General features: G+C 34.8%; 1 protein-coding gene across 1 annotated transcript in view; it reads left to right on the top strand.

Annotated features, from left to right (window-relative positions):
* Positions 1-27,300, top strand: part of LOC100959238 (contactin-associated protein-like 3) — a 204,117-nt gene that overhangs the window by 99,723 nt on the left and 77,094 nt on the right. The window contains exons 5-9 of the mRNA XM_003795034.1: positions 13,558-13,761; positions 14,451-14,635; positions 15,365-15,496; positions 19,942-20,203; positions 25,245-25,388. Of these exons, the coding sequence (XP_003795082.1) occupies positions 13,558-13,761; positions 14,451-14,635; positions 15,365-15,496; positions 19,942-20,203; positions 25,245-25,388 (927 nt within the window). The remainder of the gene's footprint in view (positions 1-13,557; positions 13,762-14,450; positions 14,636-15,364; positions 15,497-19,941; positions 20,204-25,244; positions 25,389-27,300) is intronic.

The following is a 27,300-nucleotide window of genomic DNA, read 5'->3' as shown; positions in this document are numbered from 1 at the left end:
TAGAGGTTGGTACCCAGAAGATCAAAGCTCTGTGCCTGATCCTGGGAAGGGCCAGTGGGTAGTGCAGCTGTCGTGGAATCTGCTGGCACCATGAAATGCTGCAAACATATGCTACTGGGCATAAGGGACTACTGGGGAAAAAAGTATTAATTTATTAAAAAGAAAGAAAAACCCATCATGCAGACAGATAATATAGCACCACTATTAGCTGACTCAAAGTAATCCTTTAGAAAGAATGGATCTCTTCATTGTCTTTTTATCCTTAGAAGAAAAATTGTTCAAGTACAGCGATTTTATTTTTATTGTTGACAATAATACAGGGAATCCATAAAGTCTGTGTGTAATTTGCTGTGTTAAACTATTTTAAATTGCACACAAACTTTATGTCCATGTTGTATAATGCTTTGTGGTTTATATTAATAATGCAGGTTTTGGTATTTTTGTTCTTATTTCCCCTGGCCTTTTGTATTCTAGAAGTTTGTTTATCGTGGCACATGGTGTCACCTACAGGCAGCATCTCTTCCGGGTTTTATCTACTTTTCTATCCTCCATTTACTATGATATACTCATTATTCCTTTAAACACTGTGTGTTTCCACAGATTCTTGGCTTAGCCTATGTGTTTTCTTTACTTCCACTTCTGGGCTGGGGCGGAGGGCGAGGGGTGAGCGGTGCTCCTAGAGGTCCTGCTCTCCTGCACATCAAAGCCAAGGGCCAGGATGGCCACAAGGCCCTTCTTGTCACCACCATATTCTCCTGTTTTCCAAGCATCTTTACACATTCTTCTTTTCTTGCCATGTCTAAAGGTTGACATTATTCACAGATTAGTTCTAGGTCTTTTATCCTATTCTCAAGCTCTCTCTGAGCCTTTATCCATACCCACAGTTTTCAAAAGCATTTACATACTGGACAATAACTTCCAAAGCTGTACATTCATCCCAGATCTAAGGAACTTTAACTTCTGGTACTCTCCTTCTTGGGTCACCTCTCCCCACTGGATCTGTGAGCACTTAAAGCTTGATGATCTAAAATGGGATTATTATCCTTTTTTTCTCTTCTAAGAGATATCTGCTCATTTTCTTTTGTGTTCTATCTCATAAAGTGATACCAAGAGCCACCTATTAACTCAAACCTGATTCCACCTTCTAAGTAGGTTTTCAATCTTCTACCTTTCCACTTCTAGGTTAACTTAAATGAAGCATTAGACTCCCAAACAAGCTACTCATCTCTAGTGACCTCTCCAGCCTTTATTCCATACTATAATCAGATTAATTCCTGATGCAATTCAAGTTCAATTCCAAACATGTTTGAAGACACAATAGAGACACTAGGTTTGTTGCCCACAACCCTCAGACTGAACAATAAATACCTTGTGCTCTAACGCCTGTCTAGGCCTTCAATGGCATCTATCAAGAGTACTAAGGGAAACACCCAGGCTCTTATACCAGACCCTCAGTCCGTGCATGTCTCATCTGTCCCTCTTGCCCTTTGTGTCCATTGAATCTCCAGGTTCTGTACTTGACCCGCAAATTATACTCTGCATGATTTCAATTCTCTCTTGCTCCACACACCAACTTAATCTAACCCTGGGGTCACCCAGATTCCTAAAATTGCTTTCCAATTTGGAGTCATTCTGTCTCTACTCATAGCTGACTATATTATATTCTCCACAACACAGTTCAAGTTACTTTTTGAAAATGCAGATCTCATAGAATTATGTCCCTGTTTAATATAATCTGATGCTCCTAAATTAACATTCAAATTCTCAGCAAGGCCAGAGTGACTTTGTCCCTGAATAATTCTACAATCACTCCTCTTGCCACCATCCCTCACATCACCTGCTACTGTCCACTGTTGATTGCACCAAGCTTTCTATGGTCTCAGAGCCTCTGCTCCTGTGGTTCCCCTACTTGAAATGCTCCTTCCCTGTGTTTGCAACTGGCTATTGGCTTCTCATCTTTCAGGTCTTAGTTTAAATGGCACTTCCCATACCTTCAGTCTAAATTTGATTCCTCATTATAAATTCTCATGGGGGGGGGTCTATGGTCCAACTTCATGTGCTCTAGTCATTTTTGATAAATGACTATTTCCATACTTCCTTTGGATATTTGATGTAACTTTGTATTGTAGGAAAGATCGTTATTGATATGCAAATGTTCCAAATAAGCAATCTGGGAAGCCACATTTAAGAGGCTTTGGTATAAGAACTACAAATAATTGTCAGAGACAAGGAGAGTACTCATGTCCTCTGACTACCAATTACATGCCCCTAATGGGTAATAACTACAAAAGTTTCATAAAGGTAATTATATGGATACTTGTTTTGATATCTTAATATATTGATGATGGCAATGACCTCTTTTCTACTTTCAGAGAGATAGTTTCAAACCACGACAGTGAAACATTTAGTCTTTGATTCTGTCTTCCTCTTTTTTATGGTGACAACTTTAATTTTTGTCAATTTCATAGTTCTTTACATTCTTTTATATTAATGCAAAATATAGAATGGTCCTTTTCCTATTGTTTTCTCACATGCTTAATAACCTTCCATCTTTTAAATTCCTAACCCAGTAATTCAGATTTTAAGGGCCTACGTTCCATTCTCTAACTTGCTTTTGTCCGATTCCAGTTTATGTTAAGTTAAGATTTAGCTTCTATTCATTTGTAACTTGTGGGCAATAATTCATAAAGAATAAAAGAGAAAGGTTAGTGTTCAAGGTTGACTTCATAAATAACAAAAAAGAGCTGGGTTCACAACTTTTCTCTTTTTTACTGGTTGAAAGCTTGTTGGGGGTGGGATTCTGAGGGGGGAAGACTCTTTTCTTTAAACTTTAATATTTACAGGATGGCTCAGATAATTAGTACACTTCCAATGTGTCCTTCTCGTGAAGAACTCTTTTATAATGTCCCAAATGAAAATAATTTTTATTATGTATGTTTCATGTTCTATTCATCTGTTCTGCTACATTTTCTTATAATTTGGTCTTCAGATATGGCATATGTTATAGGCCATTCAGACTCTCTAACTTGGCTATGCTATTATTAATCAGTTTTTTTCTTATTCATCATTCTAGCTTCACTTGCAGTTAGGTTCAATCATATAGTTGCCAGTTTTGTAGATCAAATACAGTTGAATATTGGCAGTTTCACATGGATTAACTTAGGGCTATATTGTTCTCTATAGCAAAAGTCCCCAATCTTTTTGACACCAGGGGCAGGTTTCATGAAAGACAACTTTTCTATGGATGTCAGTGGGGGTGGTGTGGGGGTGGGGGGGACAGGACAGGAGGCCGAGCTCTGGCAGTGGGCAGTGATGTAAGCTGTGGGAAGTGGCTGTAAATACAGACAAAGCTTGTTCTCTTGCCCTGCTCGCTCACCTCCTTCTGTGCAACTGGGTTCCTAACTGGCTGTGATTGACTGGTACCGGTCCTGTGAATGGGGACGAGGATTGGGAACTGCAGCTCTATAGGAGCAATAGAAGGCGAGTGGAGATTTCCAATAAAACAAATAGTGACTGGAGAAAATAAGCATATTGTATTATCTCTCTCCTAAAATTTTATTTGTCTTTCATTAGATTTGGGTACATGGAAAATTTTCATAACTCATGAGATAGTTTCTGTATTGTCTTGGTGGTGTTCCTTTCTTCCTAGAGTTCCTTTGGCGTTTTTCCATCACTTTTCCATATACATGTTGTGGTAGTTTTCATCACTGGCATCAGCTCTGCAGATTTCCTTTGCCAAGGCCTATGCTGTGAGTAGACTATGCTGCCCTGCTCTCTGATTTTTAATTTGGCCCCTGATTTGCTTTGGCTAGTGATAGGCAGAATTGGTGGTGTACCAGTCCTGATATTAGACCTTAAGGAACCTTACTTTTTCCCCATTGTTCTCCTCTGTGTCTACTGTCACCATGAGGTGAACATGCCTGAACTATTATATTTCAGTAAAATGAAGAGAGGCCAGTCATGGTGGCTCATATCTTTTATCCTAGCACTCTAGGAAACCAAGGAAGGTGGATTGCCTGAGCTCACAGATTTGAGAGTAGCCCGATCAAGAGTGAGACCCCCTCTCTTCAAACAAACACAAAACAAACAGCCAGGCATTGTACTAGGCACCTGTAGCCCCAGCTACTTGGGAGACTGAGGCAAGAGAATCACTTGAGCCCAAGAATTTGAGGTTGCTGTGAGCTATGATGCCACAGCACTCCACCAAAGGTGACAAAGTGAGACTCTGTCTCAAAAATAAATAAATACATAAAATTAAATAAAATGGAGAGAGACACATGCTTTATATATTTCAAAGTCGTTTCATTAAATGCATATTGACTGGAAATTTTTATTTTCCTTAAAAATTGATTATTTTGTCATTATGAAATATCCTTCTTTATCTCAAATATGCCTCTTGCCTGTAAGTCTGATGATAGCAGGGTATAGCTACACGAGCTTTCTTTGGTTAGTGTTTCCATGGAATATCTTTTTCTGTCTCTTACTTTCAAACTTTCTATGTCTTTATGTTTAAGAAGTCTCATTATTTCTTAAATACAACTTGGGAATCATTGAGTTTTTGTTCATTTATAGTAAATATGATTCCTGATTTATTTGAAATTATAGCTAACCCTTTACTCTTTGTTTTATATTTGACCCTTCTGTTTATATGTCCTTTTTCTCCTTTCCTTTGGGTTAATCAAGTTTTATTATTCCACTGCTATTTGCTATTTCCTCTTCTTTTTTTTTTTTTTTTTTGAGACAGAGTCTCACTATGTCACCCTCGGTAGAATACTGTGGTGTCACAGCTCAGAGCAACCTTCAACTCTTGGGCTTAAGCGATTCTCTTGCCTCAACCTCCCAAGTAGGTGAGACTATAGGTGCCTGCTATAATGCCTGGCTATTTTTTTTGTTGCAGTTGTCATTATTGTTTAGCTGGCCTCGGCTGGGTGTGAACCCACCAGCTTCAGTGGATGTGGATGGCACCATAACCACTGTTCTACTGGTGCTGAGCCAATGCTATTTGCTATTTCAATTTTAAATTCTCCTAGAGACTTCAAAGTGTACCATCAACTGATGTTTTTATCACTTTTGAAACAATGCTAAGGTTTAAGTTACATCAGTTTAAACCTCTCCCACCACATGTGCTATGTTGACACATGTTTTAATTTCATGTACACATGTATTTATGTATTTTTATATCGCAAAATCTAATATTATAATTTTTTACAGTCAATATTCCCTCAAATTTTACCCACATATTTACCTTCCTTGCATTTTTATGTTTCTATCTAAATCAAATCCTTTCCAGTAGAAAAACTCCTTTTAGTATTTTTCTTAGTACAGTTTATTGGTGATACATTTTCATAGATTTCATTTGCTTGGGAAATGTCTCATTTCATATTTATTTTTGAAGGCTATTCAGTTTGCTATAGAGTACTGTTTGCAATTACACATATTTTTTTCACTCTTTAAAAAATGGTGTTCCATTGTTTTCATCATTTCTATTAAGAAATCAGCAGACAATTGATTTTTATTCTTGTAAGAGAAGTGTATCTTTTTCCTTCTAATATATTTTTTTTAATCTTTGAGTTTTAGATCTTTTACTTTAATGTGGCTATTTTGGTTTTCATTGAACTTACCCTGTTTGGATTTCACTAAATTTCCTTTTTCTACGAGTGATAAATTATCACTTTGGATAATTCTCCACGATTATTTCTTCAGATGTTGCCTCTGCCTCTTATTTCTTTTCCTTCTTTCTGAGACTTAAATTACAACTATTCGAGATGTTTGTATCTTATTTTCTTCCTCTCTCTCCCCTTCTCATCTTCTCTCCTTTTCTCTGTTTGTGCTGCATCCTAGAACTACTTTGTGTTCTGTTTTACTAATCTAATCTTCTGCTGTGATCAATCAGCATTGATTGTTAAATACAACAAATGAGTTATTAATTTCAATTACTGCAATTTTCAGTTTGGGGATTTCCATTGATAGGTTCTAATGAAATTCTCCATCTTGTTATCTATTTTCTGGAAAATATTAATTTCATTTATTTTAAAGATTGTTAACTGACTTTAATGTCTAGATGATCTCATGCTCTTTTGTTTGGTTTTTCTCTTATCTCCACTTTGGATGTCTTGATAATTTTGGTTGCATTCCAAAAATTTAGTAAAAAATCTGTAGAGGCTAGAGAGACAAAATGGTCTCTGAGAAGCCCTTCCCAGTCTTTGATAAGCTTCCAGATTAGGCACAGATCTTAATTCAAATAGGGGTTTAGCTGACTCAGTGTAGGGCCTCCATCCCTCAGAGGTTGGGTTTATATCTGGAGTATAGTGCTTCATTAGTCCTAACTGTGATTTTCCTAGAATTGTTCTTTGACAATCCCTGAATTCTACTTTCCTAGAATTGTTCTTTGACAGCCCCTGAATTCTACTTCCCTTGAATTCCAATTCCCAATTATCAAGAGTCTACAGAGACATCTGCTTAGAGTGGCCCAATCTCGTAGCTGTCACCCCATTTCTGCTTGGCTCACTTCACTCCTGCTCATTGCTCCTTGGGAAATGACAGATGCTTCAAGCATAAAGAAGAAACAAGTACTCTGAGCTTATCTTCTTTCTAAGATCTTGACATTATCGAGCCCTGACTATCTTAGTAGTTCTTTAATACTTTCAAAAAGATTATTTAAATTTCACTCACTAGATATTTTCTACTTGTCCTTGGTAAGAAGTTCAGCCTTCTGCAGATTTGCCTGTCATAACTGAAAGTACAAAACTACATTTTTTTAATGTCATGAAAATAGATTGAAGAAAGCACAGTGTTTAAAATATGTATAAATATTACATATTTCATAAAGTATCTTAATACAATGTACATAATATTTAAAAAATTATTTGGCTACAAACACTGAAGTGCTAATTAAATTTCAGCAAACTTTTAAAAAAAAATAAGTAGAAGCTCAAAATAAGAAGTAAATCCATGTTGATTAGTAATAAGCATGTTAGAGAACTGAAATGTGAACCACCTCACAGTGGATTCCAGACTCTGTGGCATTAGTTGTTAGATGTGTACTATACATCTTTACCAGGAAAATGGGAGAAGAAGTAAGAGAAAAAGGAAAGAAAAGAAAAAGAAGAGAAAAGTCAAATATGACAATTGAAGAGGGAGGTTAAGGGCTTTCCTGAAATGTGTAATTGAAGCCTATTTTCCCTGAGTTTCCAACCCCAGAAGTGAGTTGCCAAAGGCAAATATTTAGTAAGGCAAATATTTCCTAGGAAAGCTTTACATCTTTATAGGCTGGAAGATTCAATATAATTAAGTTATCATCCTCAAATTGACCTATAGAATCCCAATCTATTATTATACTAAAAATAATCAGGATCACTAGTCATAAGAGAAATACAAATCAAATCACAATGAGAAACCACTTTACGCCTACAAGAATGGTTAAAATAGAAAAGGATGAGAACACCAGTTGTTTTGGCAAAGATAGATTGCTGGTGAGAATGTGAAAAGGTTAACTACCACTTTGGAAAACAATTTTAGATTCTTCTAGGTTAAATACTTACTATATAACTCAGCAATTCTAATCCCTTGTCAGGAGAAATAAATGCACATGTCAAAACAAAGATGTATGCAGAAATGTTTGTAGCAACTTTGTTTATAAGAGCTAAAACCTGGAAACAGTTCGCATGTCTATCAATGGGTAAATGGATAAACAAATTGTCATACAGTTGAATACCCTACAGCATTAAGAAAGAAAAGACTGCGGATAAATGTAACAGCATGCTTGCATCTCAGAAAAATTACGCTTAGCAAAAGAACCCAGAATACATACTTGTAGTCCAATGTTATGAAACTCTAGAAAAGGCATAACTAATCTGTAGTTAAAGTAGATCATTACTTGCATTCTCTGGGTAGAAATTTGAGGGGTCATGGGGGATTAATACAAATGACAATTAGTAAGTTGATATAAAATTGTCTACTTCTTGATTTTGTGACAATCACACAAGTACGTTGGTTAAAATTCATTGAACTGTAAGCTTAAATAAGGACATTTTATTACATAAAAATTACAAATGCAAAATTGATATTCATGTTTCCATGTTGGAATAAATATGCAATTTATTTAAAGAGTAAACTTCTATAATCTACACATTCTCTTTGATAAATCACCCTTAATATTTCATGTACATCATAGCTGCTTCGTTTGCTTATTAAATATGTAAATCCCTGGCTCTCACATGCAGAAATCCTGATTCGTGGTTTGATTGGGTCTTCTGTCCTAAAATCTCCATGTGATTACTACAAATTGTATGAGGTGGCTCATAGAACACTTCAGGAAAATTTCCGTGGAGTAGTGTGTTTCTTTTTTTCTTTTTTAAGTTGTCAATGTTTGCACTTCATGGGGTCTTGCTTTTTCAAATACCATTTACCTCTAAATGTTATGTCTCCCATAGAAAGGGATACAAAGCAAGATTTACCCCTATTTAGAACTAGAGTAAGTAATGAGAAGTAACAAGTTAAGAGAACATTTTGGGTGTGAAAAAATGTAAAGGTAAAAATATATTCCAAGGAAATAGCAACTCGAGGAAATAAACTATTTCTGCCTTAGCTTTTCAGAGATTTCTAAAGTAAGTAGATTCCTTCCTTATCCATTCTTAGAAGTCATTCTGAGCCAAATGCCTACTTATAGAAGCATCACTGTGAATGTGGCAGAAATAATCATATTTCAGAATATACATCTTCTTTCCTAGTCTGTAGGCTCCTTGAAAGTAATTCATTGCTGTATGCATTTTTATCTTCCACCTAGCACTTGGAAGGTTTTCAGTGACTATTAGCTGCATGAATGAAGACATAACACATTTTAGCAAAATTACTTCCGACACAGTTCTTCCCAGACATGTTAATGTTTTCTATGACAAAGTTCTTTATCTTACAAGAATTTGTATTTCAGTGCTTTGTGAATACATCTGTCCTTAGCTCCTTTCCAGTATTCTTTGAAGAAGAGCTGACATGATAATTGTACCAATGATCATCAAATATTATTTCTAAATTCTTACTCTCTCCTAACACACAAAAATGAAATAGACACACGTAACCTCTAAGTAAGATGAAGTTGCCAGTGATTGAAGAGAGTCAGCTCAGGAGCAAGACGGCTGGCAGATATGGAGCAGTGTGAGCACAGATGATGTTATACATCTCTTTCTCTTTGCTGGGTAGGATCTAACACCACTGGACTTGGAAAATTGAAGATTCTTTAGGTTCTTTAAAAATTAAATTTGATACCATTTTAAGCTGTCCTATGTGCTGTTTAAGAACTAATTTCTACCTCTTTTCTCTGCCCAATTCTCTAAAGATAATAATGAGGCAGACATCCACTGAGGACACCCTATGTGCCAAATGCTATTGTGAAACTCTGCAGATAATAACTCATTCAACCCTCACAACAACCTTGTGAAAGAAGAGGGTTTGTATTCTCCCTGTAACACAGAGAGGCTACGTAACCTATCCAAGATAAAACCAGGATTTGAGCCCATTTGGTACAACTCCTTATTCTCTGAACTACTATACCAAAAAGAGAAAAAAAAAAAAATGAAAAAAGAAAAGCTGTACTTGGATTAGATCAAAAGAGCCTAAATATACAAATACAAATTTAGTCTCAATAATGGAAAATGTATCTTCTTATCTACTGTTTAATATTGATAGAGATTCAGTTGTCACAACTGTTAGCTGAATTAATAAAGCTATACATATAAACTAAATTCATATAAAATCAGATAAGCACTTTCTACTTTAAACCAACAATTGAATTTTCTCCATTCATTTTGGGTGATGGGTCCTAGCTTCATATTGAGGAATTTTGGAGTCTTATTACAAATATAATAAGTGACCCTAATTTTTCAATATCCCACTACATCTCCTATTTATGTAATTCCTATTTATATAATTGGATTTCACACAAAGGAATTTTTTCCTAAAGTTTTTGATAAAATATTATATTAAATGAGATGCCAAATGGTATTATTTTATTTCAGACTTTTCATTTAAATATATATTGTAGTGGATTATTTGTATTGGTTATGGCTATAAGAACTTTTATTTGCCATTACAAGCATTTTAAAATGTTAAAAATATGGATAAGCGTGGGAAGGATTTACCTTTAGCTTACTTCTAAGCACTAAGACTTAAAATTTTGTTCGTCCCTTTAAAAGATCATATTCCAGAGAGACTGCATGGGATTCCCTTACCAGCACTCAGACAGCAACTCCTGCTTACTTACTGGAATGAAGGCTCTTTATTAGACATCATGTTTGTTTAGTTTTCATATTTTTAATGTATTGACTTCACAAATCATAGTTGAATATTTTATGCTATCTTATTAAAGCTTGAATTTATTGTGTCTTAATTTGTTTCTCCTTAAAAATATACATTATGAATTAAAAAGCATATTGTTAAATTTGTAGTTACAAGTATTAGCAATCATAATGGAGACAAAAATCAAGGCATTACCTAGAGAACAAAAGAGTTGCAAGGTCACAGCTTTCGTCTCTTTTACTTGATAAGTTTTTTGCTATTCTATTTCGCCTGAGGGAAACATTCCAGGAAACATACATCACATGCCTTGGAAGATCAATACTGCTATTGTGGAGGGATAGAAGTTGTAAAGAGAATTAGGGGGCAAAATAGGCTGAAATAATCCAGGCAAAACTTTTTTAGGAATAGAATTTTTTTAGTCAACTAAAAAATATAAATAAATAAAGCCCAAATATTACCATTGTTTTTAAGCAACAAAGACATAATAAAGACATAGAGATCATGGTATTGCCAAAAGATGGAAGTTTCTAGTCACTGTTTCTTAAGTTTCCCTTAGTTTTTGGTCATGTAACAATCTTCATTGTCTTCATTTAGATTTGACAGAGAGTTCTGTTTTTATCAGGCACATATAATTAGTTATGTAATAAGAAATAATTGGTTAGATTATATATTTTACAGAATGTGGTATTTATTAATTATGCACTTGATACATTAATGCTTTGTAAGTATATTAACCAAATGTGAGAAAATAAAAGTTTAAGAATTTTAAATGACAACTATAAATTAGTTTCATAATAGGGCTGTGTACACTGGATACTTTTTCTTCCATTCTTGTGATACTTTGCTAAGAAGAACATTTTCCAAAGATCACCTATATGGTCTGTCTAACAAAGGTACAAGTGAACTTTTCTAGAACTAGAGTATAAATGTTTTAACACAATAACTAAGTAAATGACACAAAGTCTATGTTAACCAGTTTGATGAAAATATTTCAAATTGTATATGAAAACACTACACTGTACCCCATGTTTGCATTAATGTATACAGCTATTATTTAATTAAAAAAAGAGAAAACATGGAGAAGCCCCATTTTAAAAAATAAGAATTTTAAATGACAGATGCATAAAATAGGCAATTTTTTTTTTTTTTTGAGACAGAGTCTCAGTATGTCGCCCTCAATAGAGTGCTATGGCATCACAGCTCACAGCAACCTCAAACTCTTGGGCTTAAGAGACTCTCTTGCCTCATCCTCCTGAGTAGCTGGGACTACAGGTGCCCTCCACAACGCCTGGCTATTTTTTTGGTTGCAGTTGTCATTGTTGGGCTGGGTTTGAACTTGCTAGCCTACTCACTGAGCTATAGGCGCCGAGCCAAAATAGGCAATTTTTTAGGCATGGTTTACAGGTGTAAATTTTGGATAATGTAAGTGAAATGTATGTCCATGTAAAAAAGTACAGTAATATTTTTTGAAATTAAAAATGATAAATAATGCCATCTCATTGGCTTGAGAGAATTGGCTAGTCAGCTTCAAATAGCTTTATAATTTTTTTATGCATCTTCACTTATTATAGGAGTATATTTTTCAAAGGACAATTGCTTCTTTTTCTCCTTTCTTATTTTTGAAAAAGATGAGAAAATTTTCTTGTAATATCAATTCATTTATATATCTATATTTGATCTACACTTGATTTTGAGAAATGTTCTGTTATATTATTAATAAAATACAACTTGTTTTGTGATGACCTGAATTTTTATGACATCTATAGTGAAATTGTAGGACCCTGTCAGAAAGCTGAGAGAACATGGCAGTGTTGTGGTTCTGATGGCCACAGAAGGAAGGTTCAAAATACTGTGATCAAGATCACACATCTGAAAAAGGGCCGATGACCAGAATCTACAAAGAACATTAGCAAATCAACAAGAAAGGATCAAATAACCCCATTAAAAGTTGGGCAAGAGATGAGAACAGAAACCTTTCTAATGAAGATAGACTGATGGCCAAAAACACACGAAAAAATGCTCATCATCTCTAATCATCAGGGAAAAGCAAACCAAATCACATTGAGTTATCATCTAACCCCAGCATCAACAAAAAAAAAAATATGTGCCTGTTTAAGTTAGGGTTCTCCAGAAGAACAGAACCAATAGGGTATGTTTCTTCAGAGAAGCAGAAACAGAGAGAGAGAGAGTTATTTTCAATAACTGGCTTACCAGATTGTAGAGGCAGCAATTCTGAAATCTTCAGGCAGGCAGCAGATTCCCTGAGACCTAGGGAAGAGCTGATCTTGCAGCTTGAGTTCAAAGTCAGTCTGGAGGCAGAATTTCTTCTTCCTTAGAGAACCTCAAGGTTTGTAATTTCTCTTATGGCCTTCAACTGATTGGATGAGGCTCACTCACATGAAGGAGGTTAATCCCTTTTAATCAAAGTCTATTGATTATAATGTTAATCACATCTCAAAAGTACTTGCATAATAATATCTAGATTGAGGTTTAACCAAAAACTGGATGTGATTGACTAGCCAAGCTGAAACATCACAATGCTATCTGTTAATGGTAAAATTAACCAAAAGTTAAGAAGAATATTACATATTAACATATTTAAAATGCAGAACCTTTACTACATGGATAAGGTAGTATTTAATAAATATGGTGTGTGTGTATCTTTTACAAACAGATAAAATCTTTAATAAAGTGCATGTATATGTAACTTTAAGAGACGTCAAAGCTACTGGGAATGAATAAGGTATTTAAATTAAGCAAGATTGGCATTTAACGTAAGAATGATCCAGCTACACACCTATAGTTCCAGCTATTCAGGAGGCTGAGGTGAGAGGATTGCTTGAGTCTAGGAGTTCGTAGCCACCCTGGACAAAACAGCAAGTCCCTGTCTCTTAAAAAAATAAAGAAAGAAAAAGAAAGAATTCATGTACTAGAAACACAACATCTTTCCTGATTGTTTTTAAATCACACAGAATGAGAAGAGTTAGGCCATTCTAAAGATAGGAGCCGTTGAAGAAGATAAATCAGAGTCTTTCTAGATGATGAAGTTTAGGAAAATGTTAGAAAAGTCTAACAGTAGGTATTAGTTATATAAATTTATGATGCCAACAGAAAATATTATCAGTTTTCCACTTTGCTGAACAGACTAGAAATGGAATGTATATTTCTGTTTGTGTGTGTGTGATATGTGTATTGACCGTACATTTTCAATGTGCTAATACATGGCCATTTAAATTTAGAATTGGTCTTTACTATCCTCTTTTCTAGGATCTGAGGTGGTTTATTTTGATGGACAAAGTGTTCTGTTGTACAGATTTGATAAAAAATCCATAAAACCAGTAAGAGACATTATTTCTTTGAAATTTAAAACCATGCAAAGCAGTGGAATTCTACTCTACAGAGAAGGACAACATGGAAATCGCATTATTCTGGAATTAATTAAAGGAAAGCTTGTCTTTTTTCTTAATTCAGGTAAAAATTGTTTGCACTTTTATACCAGTGGTTTAAAAAATCTGTGCTAAAAGCACATTCATCAATGATTGATCTTTTCATAGTGAGATAAAATAACCATATAATTTATCATCTAAACTAGAACACTTTTTAGGAGTTAAAAGATACACTACTATGAGTTACTCTAGGACAATGAGTATAAAGCAGAACTGCTGTAGGAAAATGTAAATGATGTTTAACATCATTGCAAACAGATGTATGTAACATGTATATATTCCAAGTATGATTTATGTAGACAGCATTTCTTTTGACACTGCAAGATGGCCACCATATACATATGTATAATATTACAATTTATATGTTATGATTACATATAAAGATGAGAATATGAGAATGATAATGAGAATAGATCATTATCAAATCATGAGATACTGCTGATAATGAGGTTCTAACAAAGAAAATATTTGCAACATAAATACAAATGCTGTGAGTAAGCAAAAAGACATTAGTAAAAAGGAAATTGCAACAAAGTGTAGAAATGAATAAAAAGAATTGAAAAAGGTATAAATATATGGTATCGAAAGTGGAGAGGAAGTTAGGTGACAACTGAATGAGATGAAAGATTGGTGTAAACTATAATACAGAATTAACCATGACAAGCTGTGATTTTGAAAAGAAATAACTGAGTGTTTTTTTCCTTCTCTTTTAAGGCAATGCCAATATGCCCTCCACTAATGCTCACATGAACCTCACCCTGGGCAGCCTGCTGGATGACCAGCATTGGCATTTTGTTCTCATCGAGCTCCTCAAAACAGAGGTCAACTTCACGGTGGACAAGCACACTCAACATTTCCATACTCAGGGAGAAGCCAGTTACTCGGATCTTAATTTTGAGGTTATTATAGGTTTGATAATTTAAATGAAAAGTAACCTGAAAAAGAAATTAATTCTTTACAGAAATATAATATCATAGCAATTCAGAACTGTGCTAATATATAGTAATAGGTTTGTTAGGTTACTATAAACAATGTCTTAATATTTTTCAAAGACAACACTTTTTTGCAATCTGTTGCCCATGTGTATCTAAACTACACCATTACCTAATCTAGTCGCCACTTCTTCATAGGAAACCTTAAAGTTCATGAAAAATCAGAACAAACCAGGAAAGCTCGGATATTTAACTGGTTGAATGGCTTTGGCATATAATATTAACTAAAGACCCTGTGCCAGATTAGCCGTAGCTTTATTCCCTTAATTTAACAATGTGATAACAAAAGAAAGTACCCATTGCAGAGACTGGCAAATCATGGGCACCATGCCAAATCTGGCCAATTTCTTTAAAAAAATTATATATATTCATTTCATATATATACATAGATATTATATATATGATATATAATATGTATGTATGTTATGTATAAATATACACAAATATATTAACATATATATACATATATATATAGTCTGTGGCTGCATTGATTCTACACAGCAGAGCTGAGTATTTCAAAAGAAATATGAGAAAATACATATGAATTTGTGACAATTAGTGGTATACTTACTAATCATAAATCTTTTAAATAGATAATCACTAAACAATGTTGTTTATGTCATTTTTCTTTCTAAGATCAGCTTTGGGGGCATTCCGACACCTGGAAGATCACGAAAAAACTTTCATGGGTGTTTAGAAAATCTTTATTATAATGGAGTGGATATTATTGAATTAGCCAAGAAACATAAACCACAGATCCTCATTACGGTAAGGAACCCTAATGGAGAAAAAGAAAAAAGTCATTGCTGTTTTTGCATTTAAAAAACATTTGTATTAGGTCTCCATTTGGTATAATATTTTTAAAAACAACTCTTAGTTTTATAACAGCTACCTATGTAATACAATAATTTTTATTATGCATAAAAACCTTATAAAGTAAATATGACTCAGAGTAAATATGTCTCGGTTGTTTTATATGAAGTAAAACAACTTTCTATTTTTGTATAGAAGAATTCATATGTCTCCTGTGTTTTTGGTATTGTTATTCTCAGAAGACCAATTATTTTGCAATATAAATCCCTAATGAGCTATTCCTCAATCAATTAGGAATGCTTTCATTCAGTTAATAAAATTCTTTCTATGTTTAAAATTGAAACTAAAAATAAAATAAAATAAAATTGAAACTATCTTAAGTTTTGAGTTAAAAGGGAAACTCATGCTTAATTGTCAGCAAATTTTAGAAGCACATCATGGGAATATTTATTTGCATTGTTTTTCAAAATGTTTTTTTTCCTTTTATGCTCTGGGAAAAGTTGGCTCATGGGTTGTAGGACCAAAATGTGAAAATTTCTTTGGCTCTGTGTCGCTATGCCACAAAATTAATGCACGATTAGGATTAACATGAGAGAAAGGGATAAAACAGCCACGAAGCCCATGAGCCTACCATGAAGGTTAAGGAAAACATTTTAAAAGATAGGTCTGAAATCTAAGCTCTACTAAGAACGGCACCATGCTGAGATCATACAAATGAAAAATACCATCAAGACACATGAAAAGAGAAACACCAAAGGGAAGAAGGATATGAAGGCTCCACAGTGCTCCAGTTCCCTTGACAAGATTAAAAAGAAATGAAAAGAGGAAAGAGATAAGTGGAATAGCCCTCTGCCTCAAGCTCTTGTCCATGGAGAGATTGAAATATTAAGTGTTGCCTGAACAGGCAAGAGAAAGGAGACCTTGTCTGTGAAGTTGGCTTTGTGAAAGGTGCTTTGCTCAGATAAAAGTACAAAGATTTGTTGGGCCAATGGGAATCCATGTTAAGATGCCTGACGTAACATATTATGAACATGAAGCCACCTATTATCTGCCAATCCTTGGTTCACGGAAGAATCCCTCCTTCCCACCCTAACTTCTGTAGGGTTATTATTAATACTTAAGGTGCTGTCCTACAGGCAGGTGGGAGTGAGTTGGGCCTTATGATACAGGGAGCCAAGAGGATTTGAGGAGAACAAGCACAGGTTTTTATACACATTTCGTGCTATTCTGGTTGATCAGTGGATTTACTAATCTAAACTCTACTAAGCTTAGATTAAGGACAATTCACTGATTACAGCCAACCAGGAAAACCACAATTATCCTGATACCTCTGAGTTCTGAATGTCATCCTCAAGAAAATGATTTACTAATTACATTGTATAAGGATATCAAAATGTGTAAGCATAGATAAAAACAAACAAAAGGAGGATTCATTCTAAGTTATGCATATGGGTACAGAGTGTTGGATATGAGAACTTCTTTCTGAGAGTTATTGCATTTTTATGTGCTCTTTATAAAAATAGGAAAATAGTTCCTTCAATATTTAAAAGGAAAACATTTAAAATATATTTTCTTGGCAAAATCAGTTTCCAGAATTGGTTCATTGAACTAATAATCATTCATCTGTAGCAAGAAGCCTTGCTTTTTGGTTGTTGTAGTGGTCAGCTACTCATGTGTGATGAGGGCAAGCAATCGGCAGCTGATAAAAAACTGTCATCAAAACATGTTATAGTTCAATGATTAAATTTATATGATGGATCAGATGAATCTTAAGCTTTTGATAATTAATTCATTACAGCAAATATTCTCTTACACTAAGAAGTATTTCACATTCAGCAGAATTTAAAAAACAACCAAGAGTAAATGTTTTTATGTATATAGTTATATATATATATACATATATATATACACACACACATATATATATAGTTATAATATGTATTACGAATTTTTTTTATTTCATACCTATTTGATTTTGTAGAGACAGAGTCTGTCTCTGTCACCTTGGTTGGAATACAGTGACGTGATCATAGGTCATTGTAACTTCAAGTTCCTGGATCAAGCCAATCTTCGGCCTCAGCCTCCTAAGAAGCTAGGACTATAGGCATCTGCCATCAGGCCCAGCTAATTTTTTTTTTTTTTTTTTTTTTTTTTTTTTTTGTAGAGAGGTGGCCTCACTATGTTGTTCAGGATGGTCTCAAACTCCTGTCCTCAAATGATCCTCCCAACTCAGCCTCCCGAAATGCTGAGATTACAGCTGCATGCCACTGTGCTTTGCCAAGATATTTTAAAATGAAAACTGAATTATATCAGTTTCTAAAGTGTGTTAGGTGAGAATTTTTTAAAGATGTAAGTCAGTCTTTTTTTTTTTTTTGAGACAAGGGTCTCATTTTTTCAGCCTTGGAAGAGTACTATGGCATTGTAGCTCATAGCAACCTCAAACTCCAGGGCTCAAGTGATTCTCTTCCTTCTGAGTAGCTGGAACTACAAACGCCAGCCATAATGCCTGGCTATGTTTAGAGATGAGGTCTCGCTCTTGCTCAGGCTGGTCTTGGACCTGTGAGCTCAGGAAATCCACCTGCCTTGGCCTCCCAGAGTGCTAGGATTAGAAGTGTGACCAAGATGTTAGTCAGTCTTAAAAGAGGATTTTACCCCTGGATGAATGTTTTTTTTTTTTTTTTGCAGTTTTTGGCTGGGACTGGGTTTGAACCCACCACCTCCAGCATATGAGGCCAGCTCCCTACTCCTTTGAGCCACAGCACCACCCAGGATGAATGATTTTTAAACTTGGCTTTATCTTGGAATCATCAGAGGAAACTTAAAATATTTTGTTACCTGCATCCACCTTCAGAGATTGGAATTTAATTGGCCTGGTTGTGGGTTTTAATAACTCTCTTAGTGACAACTGCTTAGCAAGGCTCAAGAACCACTACCCTAGATTATCTGTCTTGCTTCAGTAACATTTTTTTCTCTAAGATCATTTATAGCTGATTAATAGAAATAATCAATGGAAATTCCGATTTGAATCTGAATTTCTGGGTATTTTCTCTGGAACTGAAATTCATATGTGTGAATAAATACCCAAGAATTACCCCTTCCTTCCACCAGCTAAAATAAAAACAAAAACAAATATATGATCAGGCGAGGTGGCTTACATCTGTCATCCTAGCACTCTGCTAGGCAAGGTGGGAGGATCACTCAGGCCAAGAGTTCTAAACCAGTATGAACAAGAGAGAGACACTATCTCTGCAAAAAATAGAAAAATTAGCCAATTGTGGTAGTGCACATGCCTGTAGTCCCAGCTCCTTAGAAGGCTGAGGCAGGAGGATTATGCAAGCCCAGGGGTTTGAGGTTGCAGTGAGCTATGATGATGCTATTGTTCTTTATCTCTGGCAATGCAGGGAGACCTATCTTTAAAAAAAAAGAAGCCACTGTGCTAGAATCAATATGGTATTAGATAGGAATACAATAGTCAGTAGGGCAAAGTATACATCCCAGAAAGGTCCCATTATACATGCAAAGTTATATGCAAGGTGTATGGTTCAATTCAGTGTAAAGGGGATGGATTATTTCCTAAATTCTGCTGGAGCAAATAAGTGTTCATAGGCAGAAAAGAAAAATGGATCACTATTTTACATATGATGAAATGTGCAAATTCAGGAGGATCAGAAATAAACAACAACAAATCTTGGAAGAAAATCTATGAGACCATTTATAGGACCTAGGGAGTTGTGAAACTTTCCTGACAAAGATTGAAAAGTCAGTAGCTGTTAGAGAAAAAATAGATGTATTAATTATATAAAACTAATATTCCCATGCTAAAATACTATAAGCAAACTGTTAGATCTGAAAAACATTTGAAATGCTGTAAAAGTATAATTTTCCAAAAGATAAAAAATGACTCACACAAATATCAAACATGCATCAAAGATTTAATCAACTTATTAACTAATGAGCAAACTAGTAGAATAGCAAAGCTGCTACACAGTAGATTTTGAGGACTGTAGTTTAGGCAAGACCAAATGTTGCTCAGGAGGAGAGTCCAGGAATGTGGACATGTCCTGTTTAGGCCTAGCATAGGGCCTGGAAGGTAATGGCATAAATAAACACCTATTGAATTAACTTTTATCGATATTCCTTTGGTAATACTGAGAAATAGAAAAGTGAAGAATTTTACACACACACACACACAACCCCCTCCCCCAGGGATAGCTTTGTCCAATTATGATAATACTTTGGAAGATAAGATAAATGCCATAGATTTAAGCTTTAGCAGGCAGGCTAATTTATAAAATTTCAGACTGATAAAAAGCCTTTGTAAATCTTTGCAGAATCTACCTTTAATTAGATAGAAGCACCACTCTGAGTCCTCTCAACGCGTTCTTTTGTTTCCTTTACAGGGAAATATGTCCTTCTCATGTCCAAAGGCACAGACTGTCCCTGTGACTTTTCTGAGTTCCACAAGTTACCTGGCCCTGCCAGGCAACTCTGGAGACAACAAAGTGTTTGTCACTTTTCAATTTAGAACATGGAACAGAGCAGGATGTTTGCTTTTTGGTGAACTTCGACGTGGTGCAGAGAGTTTTCTTCTCTTTCTTAAGGATGGAAAACTCAGACTGAGTCTCTTCCAGAAGGGACAGCCATGGAGGAACATCACAGCAGGTAACAGAGATGCTTCCTAAACTGAACAGACATCCAGCAGATGACTCATTCTGCATTAAGTTAGTAATTGAGGTAATGAGATACTGGATGCCCCACCTGGAGGAAGGGGATTTCCATTTCCTCTCAGACTGTGTTCTTATGTGGGACACACAGCCGTCCCTCAAGTGTTCTTTTGACCAAAATGACTACATATGAGCACTTCTGCAAACATAACTCCCTGTAATGCAAGGAAAATATGTAATCCACTTAAGTTCAGTTTGCTGACAAACATACACTCATCATCCATCCCAAAGAGCTCAAGACTTCCCAAACAGTCAAGACTTCACAGAGTGAGCAACATCCAGATGCATTCACTTTTCTTCTCTCCTGCTCCCCCTTTCTATTCTGCAAAGAAATATTCCCTATCACCTCATAGTGAAAGATGCCAGCAAATGCCATGAATTCTTTTACAGATGGCTGATTAGTTTTCTGAAACAGACTGACACCAGGGTGGAATCTCAGTCCCTCCACTTGCTGCCCTCCTAATATGCAAATGATTGAACCTCCTAAACCAGCCTATTTTCACTTGTGAAATGGTAAATCTTAGATCTTTGCAGGGAACAATAAGGAAGGAAAGCTGATTTATTAGCACAATGGCCACCCCCACACAGGCCCGCTCTGGTCCCCACTCCTCATCTAGGGCCTGTTGGGAAAATGCTTTGATACGTCTGCCAGGTTAGGGGCTGAAATCCCAGGAGGCAGGACCCACTAACAATAGATGGCAACTAATCTGCTTCTGTTGTGCTATATGGTGTGGACAAGTTTGATAATACAGAATTGTTGAATTTTGCTGATTGGATTTGCAAATTTAGGAGGAGATCTGAGTCCTCCATTGATATCATGTCAAACTTGGCATCAGAACCAAATGAGGGCTTTTTTAAAAGATGGAGGGTTTAAGAAAGAAAGCACAAGAAAGGAGCTGGGCCGCTCCCTTAAAATGAGGGGATTATCCTACTCAAAGAGAGATTCCTTTGGCTACTTAGATACACTCTTAACTTAGACCTCTGTTAAATGTGCTGTATGAAAGCAGAATTTCCAGACCTGTGAAAAAGGAATTCAGAGGGTGGGACCTTATCTCAGTACTTCCGGCAAGCTTCAGGTGTTAGAATCTGTGTCCGTCTCTGATCCAAGGTAAACTGTAGGAGATAAAATAGATATTTGGAGATGAACATTTTTTTATCTTTTAAAAATGCAAACCTATTTTCCATTTCCTCAAAAATAGTGCCTCCCTGCCCACACACCCCGCCAAACTGTAAAGTCAGGACCAGCACACATATACAAAATTAACATATGTCAAAGATTTTATTTTACTCATTACTTAACAAGGGAGCCAGTATTGAGGAAATAATTAAAGATTAAATTGCTTATCAACCTAGTGAATCCTTTTCACAAGATAAAAAAGAATTAAATAGTTTTATTATTGAATGAGGAATAAACCAGACTGTACTGCACATTTCAGGCAGCCACTTAAAATGATCACGAAGAAAGAAATTTCATCTTTGTGTATAGCCAGGCAGATACAACCCATTACACACATGTTTTCAAAATAATGGATAAATTGTCCTCCAGTAAGGGGAGGTGACAGTACTGTTTGCTACCCATAGCCCATCCTAAATTCACCTGGTGATTGAGGAGACCATCTGTATTAGAGCATTGCCTTAACCCAAAGAAAACGAAAACTCCTTATATCTCTTTAACCTAAGTTAAACTCCCAAAGAGACAGGGAGCTAGGGGTGCTATCTTTCTTGATGTTTACATTTCAAAGCAATGTCTCCAAGGTCCTCAAGAAAAACATTTTGAGGTTGTAAAACTAGAAAGAGGTTAAAAGTTTTAAAAAATCCTTTGTAAAAACTTATGTTAAAACTAAGTTTTTAAAAAAGATTTATGTATGCTTCAAAAAGACAGAGAAAAAAATTATAGTTAACGTATTTTTCTAAAACAGCGGTTCTTACCCTGTGGGTGGAGACCCCTTTGGACTGTATTAAAGGTTCATGGCATTAGGAAGCTTGACAACCACTGCTCTAGGAAAAGGGACAGTAAGTGAAAGTCTTTATGCCTTTTGACACCAAGGAAGATTTTTGTTGGATTGATTTTTTTTTTTTTTCAGATTTATGCTTGCCCTTACATCAGTAAAGTCAATTTAAAGAGTTCCCAATGCCACACATTTATAGTTAGTAAAGGAATGTGAAATGAAATTAGAAATAAGTACAAACATTGTCAATATCCACAGGGAAAAGTAAATAAATCCCTTTCCCAAACAGAGTTTATATCTCTACGAACAAGATTGTTGGCATTACTATCAATTTCTTGCAAGTTAACTTCTATCACTACACAACTGTGAAGTAACCTACTCAAAGATGAAGGTTTACGCTGGGGGGTCCACCATGCAGCCTGCCTGGACAGCCCATGGACTGCATGCTGATTTTGTGAGGACTTATTTTGCTTTTCTGTGGTGTCAGATATCACAAAAAGTATACCCACTCCTTGTATTTATTTATTTATTTTTACTAATCAGCTTTCATTAGTGTTTGTGTGTTTAATGTGTGGCCCAAGACAACTTTTGTTCCCCCATGAGAATAGAAAATAGAGAGAGAGAAAGAAATAAAGGTCAGACATCCTTGTAAGATGAGCTAATCCTTCCATTGAAACGATATCCAGTAATGTCTTTTGCCCAGTTCAAAAACTGCCCTCAATTTCTTCCTACATTAGTTGGTTCAACTTTATTGCTAATAAATTGCATATATTTGAGGTACAGTGAAATGCAGAGCAAGCATTTTTTCCAGTTCTGGGTTTCATAATAATTCATTAAAGTCCTTAAATCATATCAGGATTTCGTTTCAGCTCATGGCTTCCTGAGAGTGGTTATTTTGCCTCTGCATTTAAAATGTTGTAGTTTTTGACAAGAGGTTGTCTTCATTTTTGAACATACTTCAAATAATATTTATGTTGTGGGGAATTAATTAACTTAATAATTTTTCATGAAAATTTTATAGATGCCACTGTACTCATTTTCTTGGGAATAAACTACGGCCAATGACCAAATTCAACCTGACAGAAGAAAAAAAAAAGAAAAAATATTTGGATGATAAACATGAAAAAATAGCATCCAAAAATCTGCTTTTATTTGTCAAAAGATATTTATAAAAAGGATATTAGGGATTTATACAATTATGAAAACAACATGTCAAAGACTTCACTTAATTCATTAGTTAGGAAGAAATCAGTAAGATGCCACAAGTTCATAAGAGAATTCAAAGAATCCTGGATATGTAACCAGTAGGCTACAATGAATTTGCATATAATATAAAACTGGCATCTTCCATGGATGGGATGAAGGAACAGAGAGAAGGGCCAATTATATTCTTACCACACAAAATTCATTTGCATGTCTGTGGACAAAAATCCTTTTCTTGATTTCAATTTTCTATAATTTCCAGAGTGTGAAAAGAACTCAAAGAAGGCAAAAGGCACAGACACCTGTACAATCAGATTAATCCTGGAGATTTTGTGTTTACACAATGACTAGTTTTACACTGGAGATACCCAGGAATCTTAGTTGATTTTAAAGTACAATTTTTCCTCAACACATTACTATTACTTCTGTTTTGTTCCATCTATCACTGAAGGTTAAAAGGAAATGGTGAAATATTAATATTAATTTTTAAGAAGTACTATATTTGAAATGCTCATAATATATTAACTTCATTCAGATAAATGTATGTTTGGAAAGGAAATCAAGCACAGGGTCATTTTTAATAATTAATAGGCTTTCTAAAAACATCAACTAAAATGTTAACTTTATTGAAAAACTTCTGTTAATCTAATGTTTATTATGATATCTACGACTCCTAAGGTAGTTTTGATGTGGGGCTAATTTTAAACATAAATGCAATGTTAATTTAATATGAAGATGATCTCATTTTTAATCCATTCATTGGCATTTATCCTTGACATATTACCAAGTGAAAGAAAACACAGAATACCTCCAGTGATTTTAAATACTTTAAGTTCACCATCAAAGGCAATTCATTAGGTTATCAAATTATTTCACAAGATTAACTTCATAGTTAATACTAGGAATCATAGAATAATGTGGCTGTGAATGTAAATATACAAACAATGGTGTGCATACATGTAAAGTACACCTCCAGTCTTTTCCTAAGCATTTTCTTATTCATAAGTAACAATTTCTTTAAAAGGTATAATTATATAATCATAGTGTGCTCAATCAGGGAGCATATGAACATATATCAACAATTTTAACTCGTTAATTAATGACGAAACCACTAGGATGTTACAATAAGCTCAAAGGAAATTCAAATTACCACATGTACTGGCAGATAAGGAACACTAAAATGAATTTACAGACAGATATGAAATGGCTCGATAACCACCTGCACCCCAGAAGGCACAAGTAATTTGCATTTCTATCTACAAAAATCGTTTTGTATTACTGTCAGTTCTCTACAATTTACAGAGTTGTAAAATAGCTCAGATAGTGAAAGCAGAGTTTGCCTGAATGGGGGCACTAGATAGGACATGCAGTGATCTTTCCTTCCATTGCAAATCATGTTGTATCACAGTTATTCTTGACACAATTTTATCAACTCATTTCCTTGATTCTTTTAAAGTATTTTTGCTATTTTCAGTGAAGCAAGTAAATTTTCACTTGAAGATTGGATTAAACTGTGTTTTTTTTTTAAATCACACTGGCAAAGACTTTGAACATATATATTTGGTGATTAAATTTGAGGTGCTAATTTAAGCACATCATCAAAATTTGTTACAATGACTCTTTTGAAAAAGTATTATCTTCCTTCATGTGTTACTGTCCTAATAAATGAAATCTTTTCATTAAGGAAAGGTGGTTAATATTTTTCTCAGTGACAAAACAGCATGTAAATACCATTCTCTCTGACTTATTCAGTGATCCGAATTGAATTATTTTCAAGTGTTTACAAAGTTGGTAATTTCGAGTTGTCTTTGATTCTTTTCCCTCTAGGTGCTGGCTTAAATGATGGGCAGTGGCATTCTGTGTCCTTATTTGCTAAATGGAGTCATCTGAGTGTGGCAGTGGATGATGACACAGCTGTTCAGCCCCTGGTGACTATGCTGATTGATTCAGGTGACACCTATTATTTTGGAGGTAAGTGATGGCAACTGAACAACTTGGCAGTGGAACGATTTTTATCTCTATTGCCTTGCATCTTGAGTCTCTAGTAAACCAAGTTAATGCTAAGAAAATGATTTGTATCTTTCTATGAAATAAATACCTTTGAATTTGTAAAGAACATAAAACATTTGATTCATCGTTCTTTCCAAGAAAAAATAAGCATCTGCAGAAAATTTGCTTGCTTTTAAAATAACTTCGTATTTCCACTTAACAATAATGAAAATCAATGTTAGCTGTGCATAGTAAATAAGAAACAAGTAGAACCTCACAAACATCAAATATCATAATCAAATATCTATAAGAGATAAATAAATTTAGACTTCTAGCAGTTAGCTGGTAAAAACAAAACAAGTCATATTGTCCAAAGTCATTGGCTTACATAAAATATTACTTATATTTATATTTAAGTCATATTGCCTCATACTAGTGAAATATTATTACACAGGTTAGCTTATTGATAGATAAATACATATTTTTTAAATGTTAAGGAAGTAACAGTATATATAAAACTGACTATGAAGACCTTTACAAACATCAGTAATAATAAACAAATGTTAATTAATAGGAGACAAGCATATGAAATGAGTCCATAGTGTAATTGGTGTCACATTGTGTGAAGTACTGAATGTTGTGTGTTCCCTCCAAATTCATGTTAAAATCCTAGAAGGTTAAAGTATCAGGAGGCTTTGGAGGGAGCCCCCATTAATGGAATTAGTGCCCTTATAAAAGAAGCCCAACAGAACTCCCTTGCTGCTCCTGCCATGTGAGGTTACAATGACAAGACCATGTCCAGGAAGCTGGCCCTCACCAGACATCCCAGTCTAATAGTACCTTGATCTTGGACTTGCCAGCCTCCAAAATTATTGGAAATAAATGTTTGTTCTTTAAGCCACTCAGTCCATGGTATTTTGTTATAGCTGCTCACACTAAGACAATATATACAGCCAAAAAAAAAAAAAAAATGGAAAAAATTGTATTTTTTTATTAGAAAGGAAATTTGGCTTTTTATTTAAAAAAACACCCCAAACAATAACAAAACCTGGTATCAACCCTTCAAATACTTCTGTGAGATATTATGTGAGTCCAAAGATTAGGCTCACACCTGGAACTCACAGTTAAGAGAAATAATCACTAGAGGAAACATATCACATGACACTTGTACTTTAAAGTGTTCTGTTGTCATTCCAAATCCCCATATATGTGATCAGAAAACTCATTTTTGAAGTAAGAAAAGTTTGAATTAAGTAGGGAATTCCATGATGAGTATAGAGGCAGACAGCCACTTTTTACTATACGCTTGATAAATACCTGAAGTGTCACTCAAGTAATTCCATCATGTATAATTCATACTAGAAAACTAAATATATTCCTTCTTTCTTATAGTAATTAAATTGTATATTTATGTCTATAAACAGAAATACAGATCTAATAGAAAGTCTTTTTACATGCAATCCGATATATTGCATTCTGCCTTATCAGTATTTGTGGTTATTTCACATGGAATATGCACATTTCCAAATATATAACCACACATATTCAAAGACTTCACTGAGCTGTCCTTTGCCACATAGAGTATATTTATAGCATTAGAGTAAATTAAAATGGCCTGAAGAATCCCTGAGCAGACAAAACCAGTGAGGCCTCATACATGTGAGTGATGTTAACCTTGCTTGATTTGCAAACCCAAGCAAAATTTAACTGGGGCTATTTCTAGTAAATGCTTATATTAAGGAAAAGTAAAACTAAGGCTAAGAAATCAGGAGCCACTAACTAATATAACTAGGGACTTTCCAGCAGGATAGACCAAGTAAAGAAATTCTATAAGTAACTGATCAAATATATATGCAAAGGGTACCAAAAAATGTATACACATTTTAGAAAAGGA

This window comes from Otolemur garnettii, unplaced genomic scaffold (assembly GCF_000181295.1).
Source record: "Otolemur garnettii isolate 467f Iridium unplaced genomic scaffold, OtoGar3 scaffold00088, whole genome shotgun sequence".
Classification (NCBI taxonomy): Eukaryota; Metazoa; Chordata; class Mammalia; order Primates; family Galagidae; genus Otolemur; species Otolemur garnettii.
This window is presented reverse-complemented; position numbering and strand designations above follow the sequence as displayed.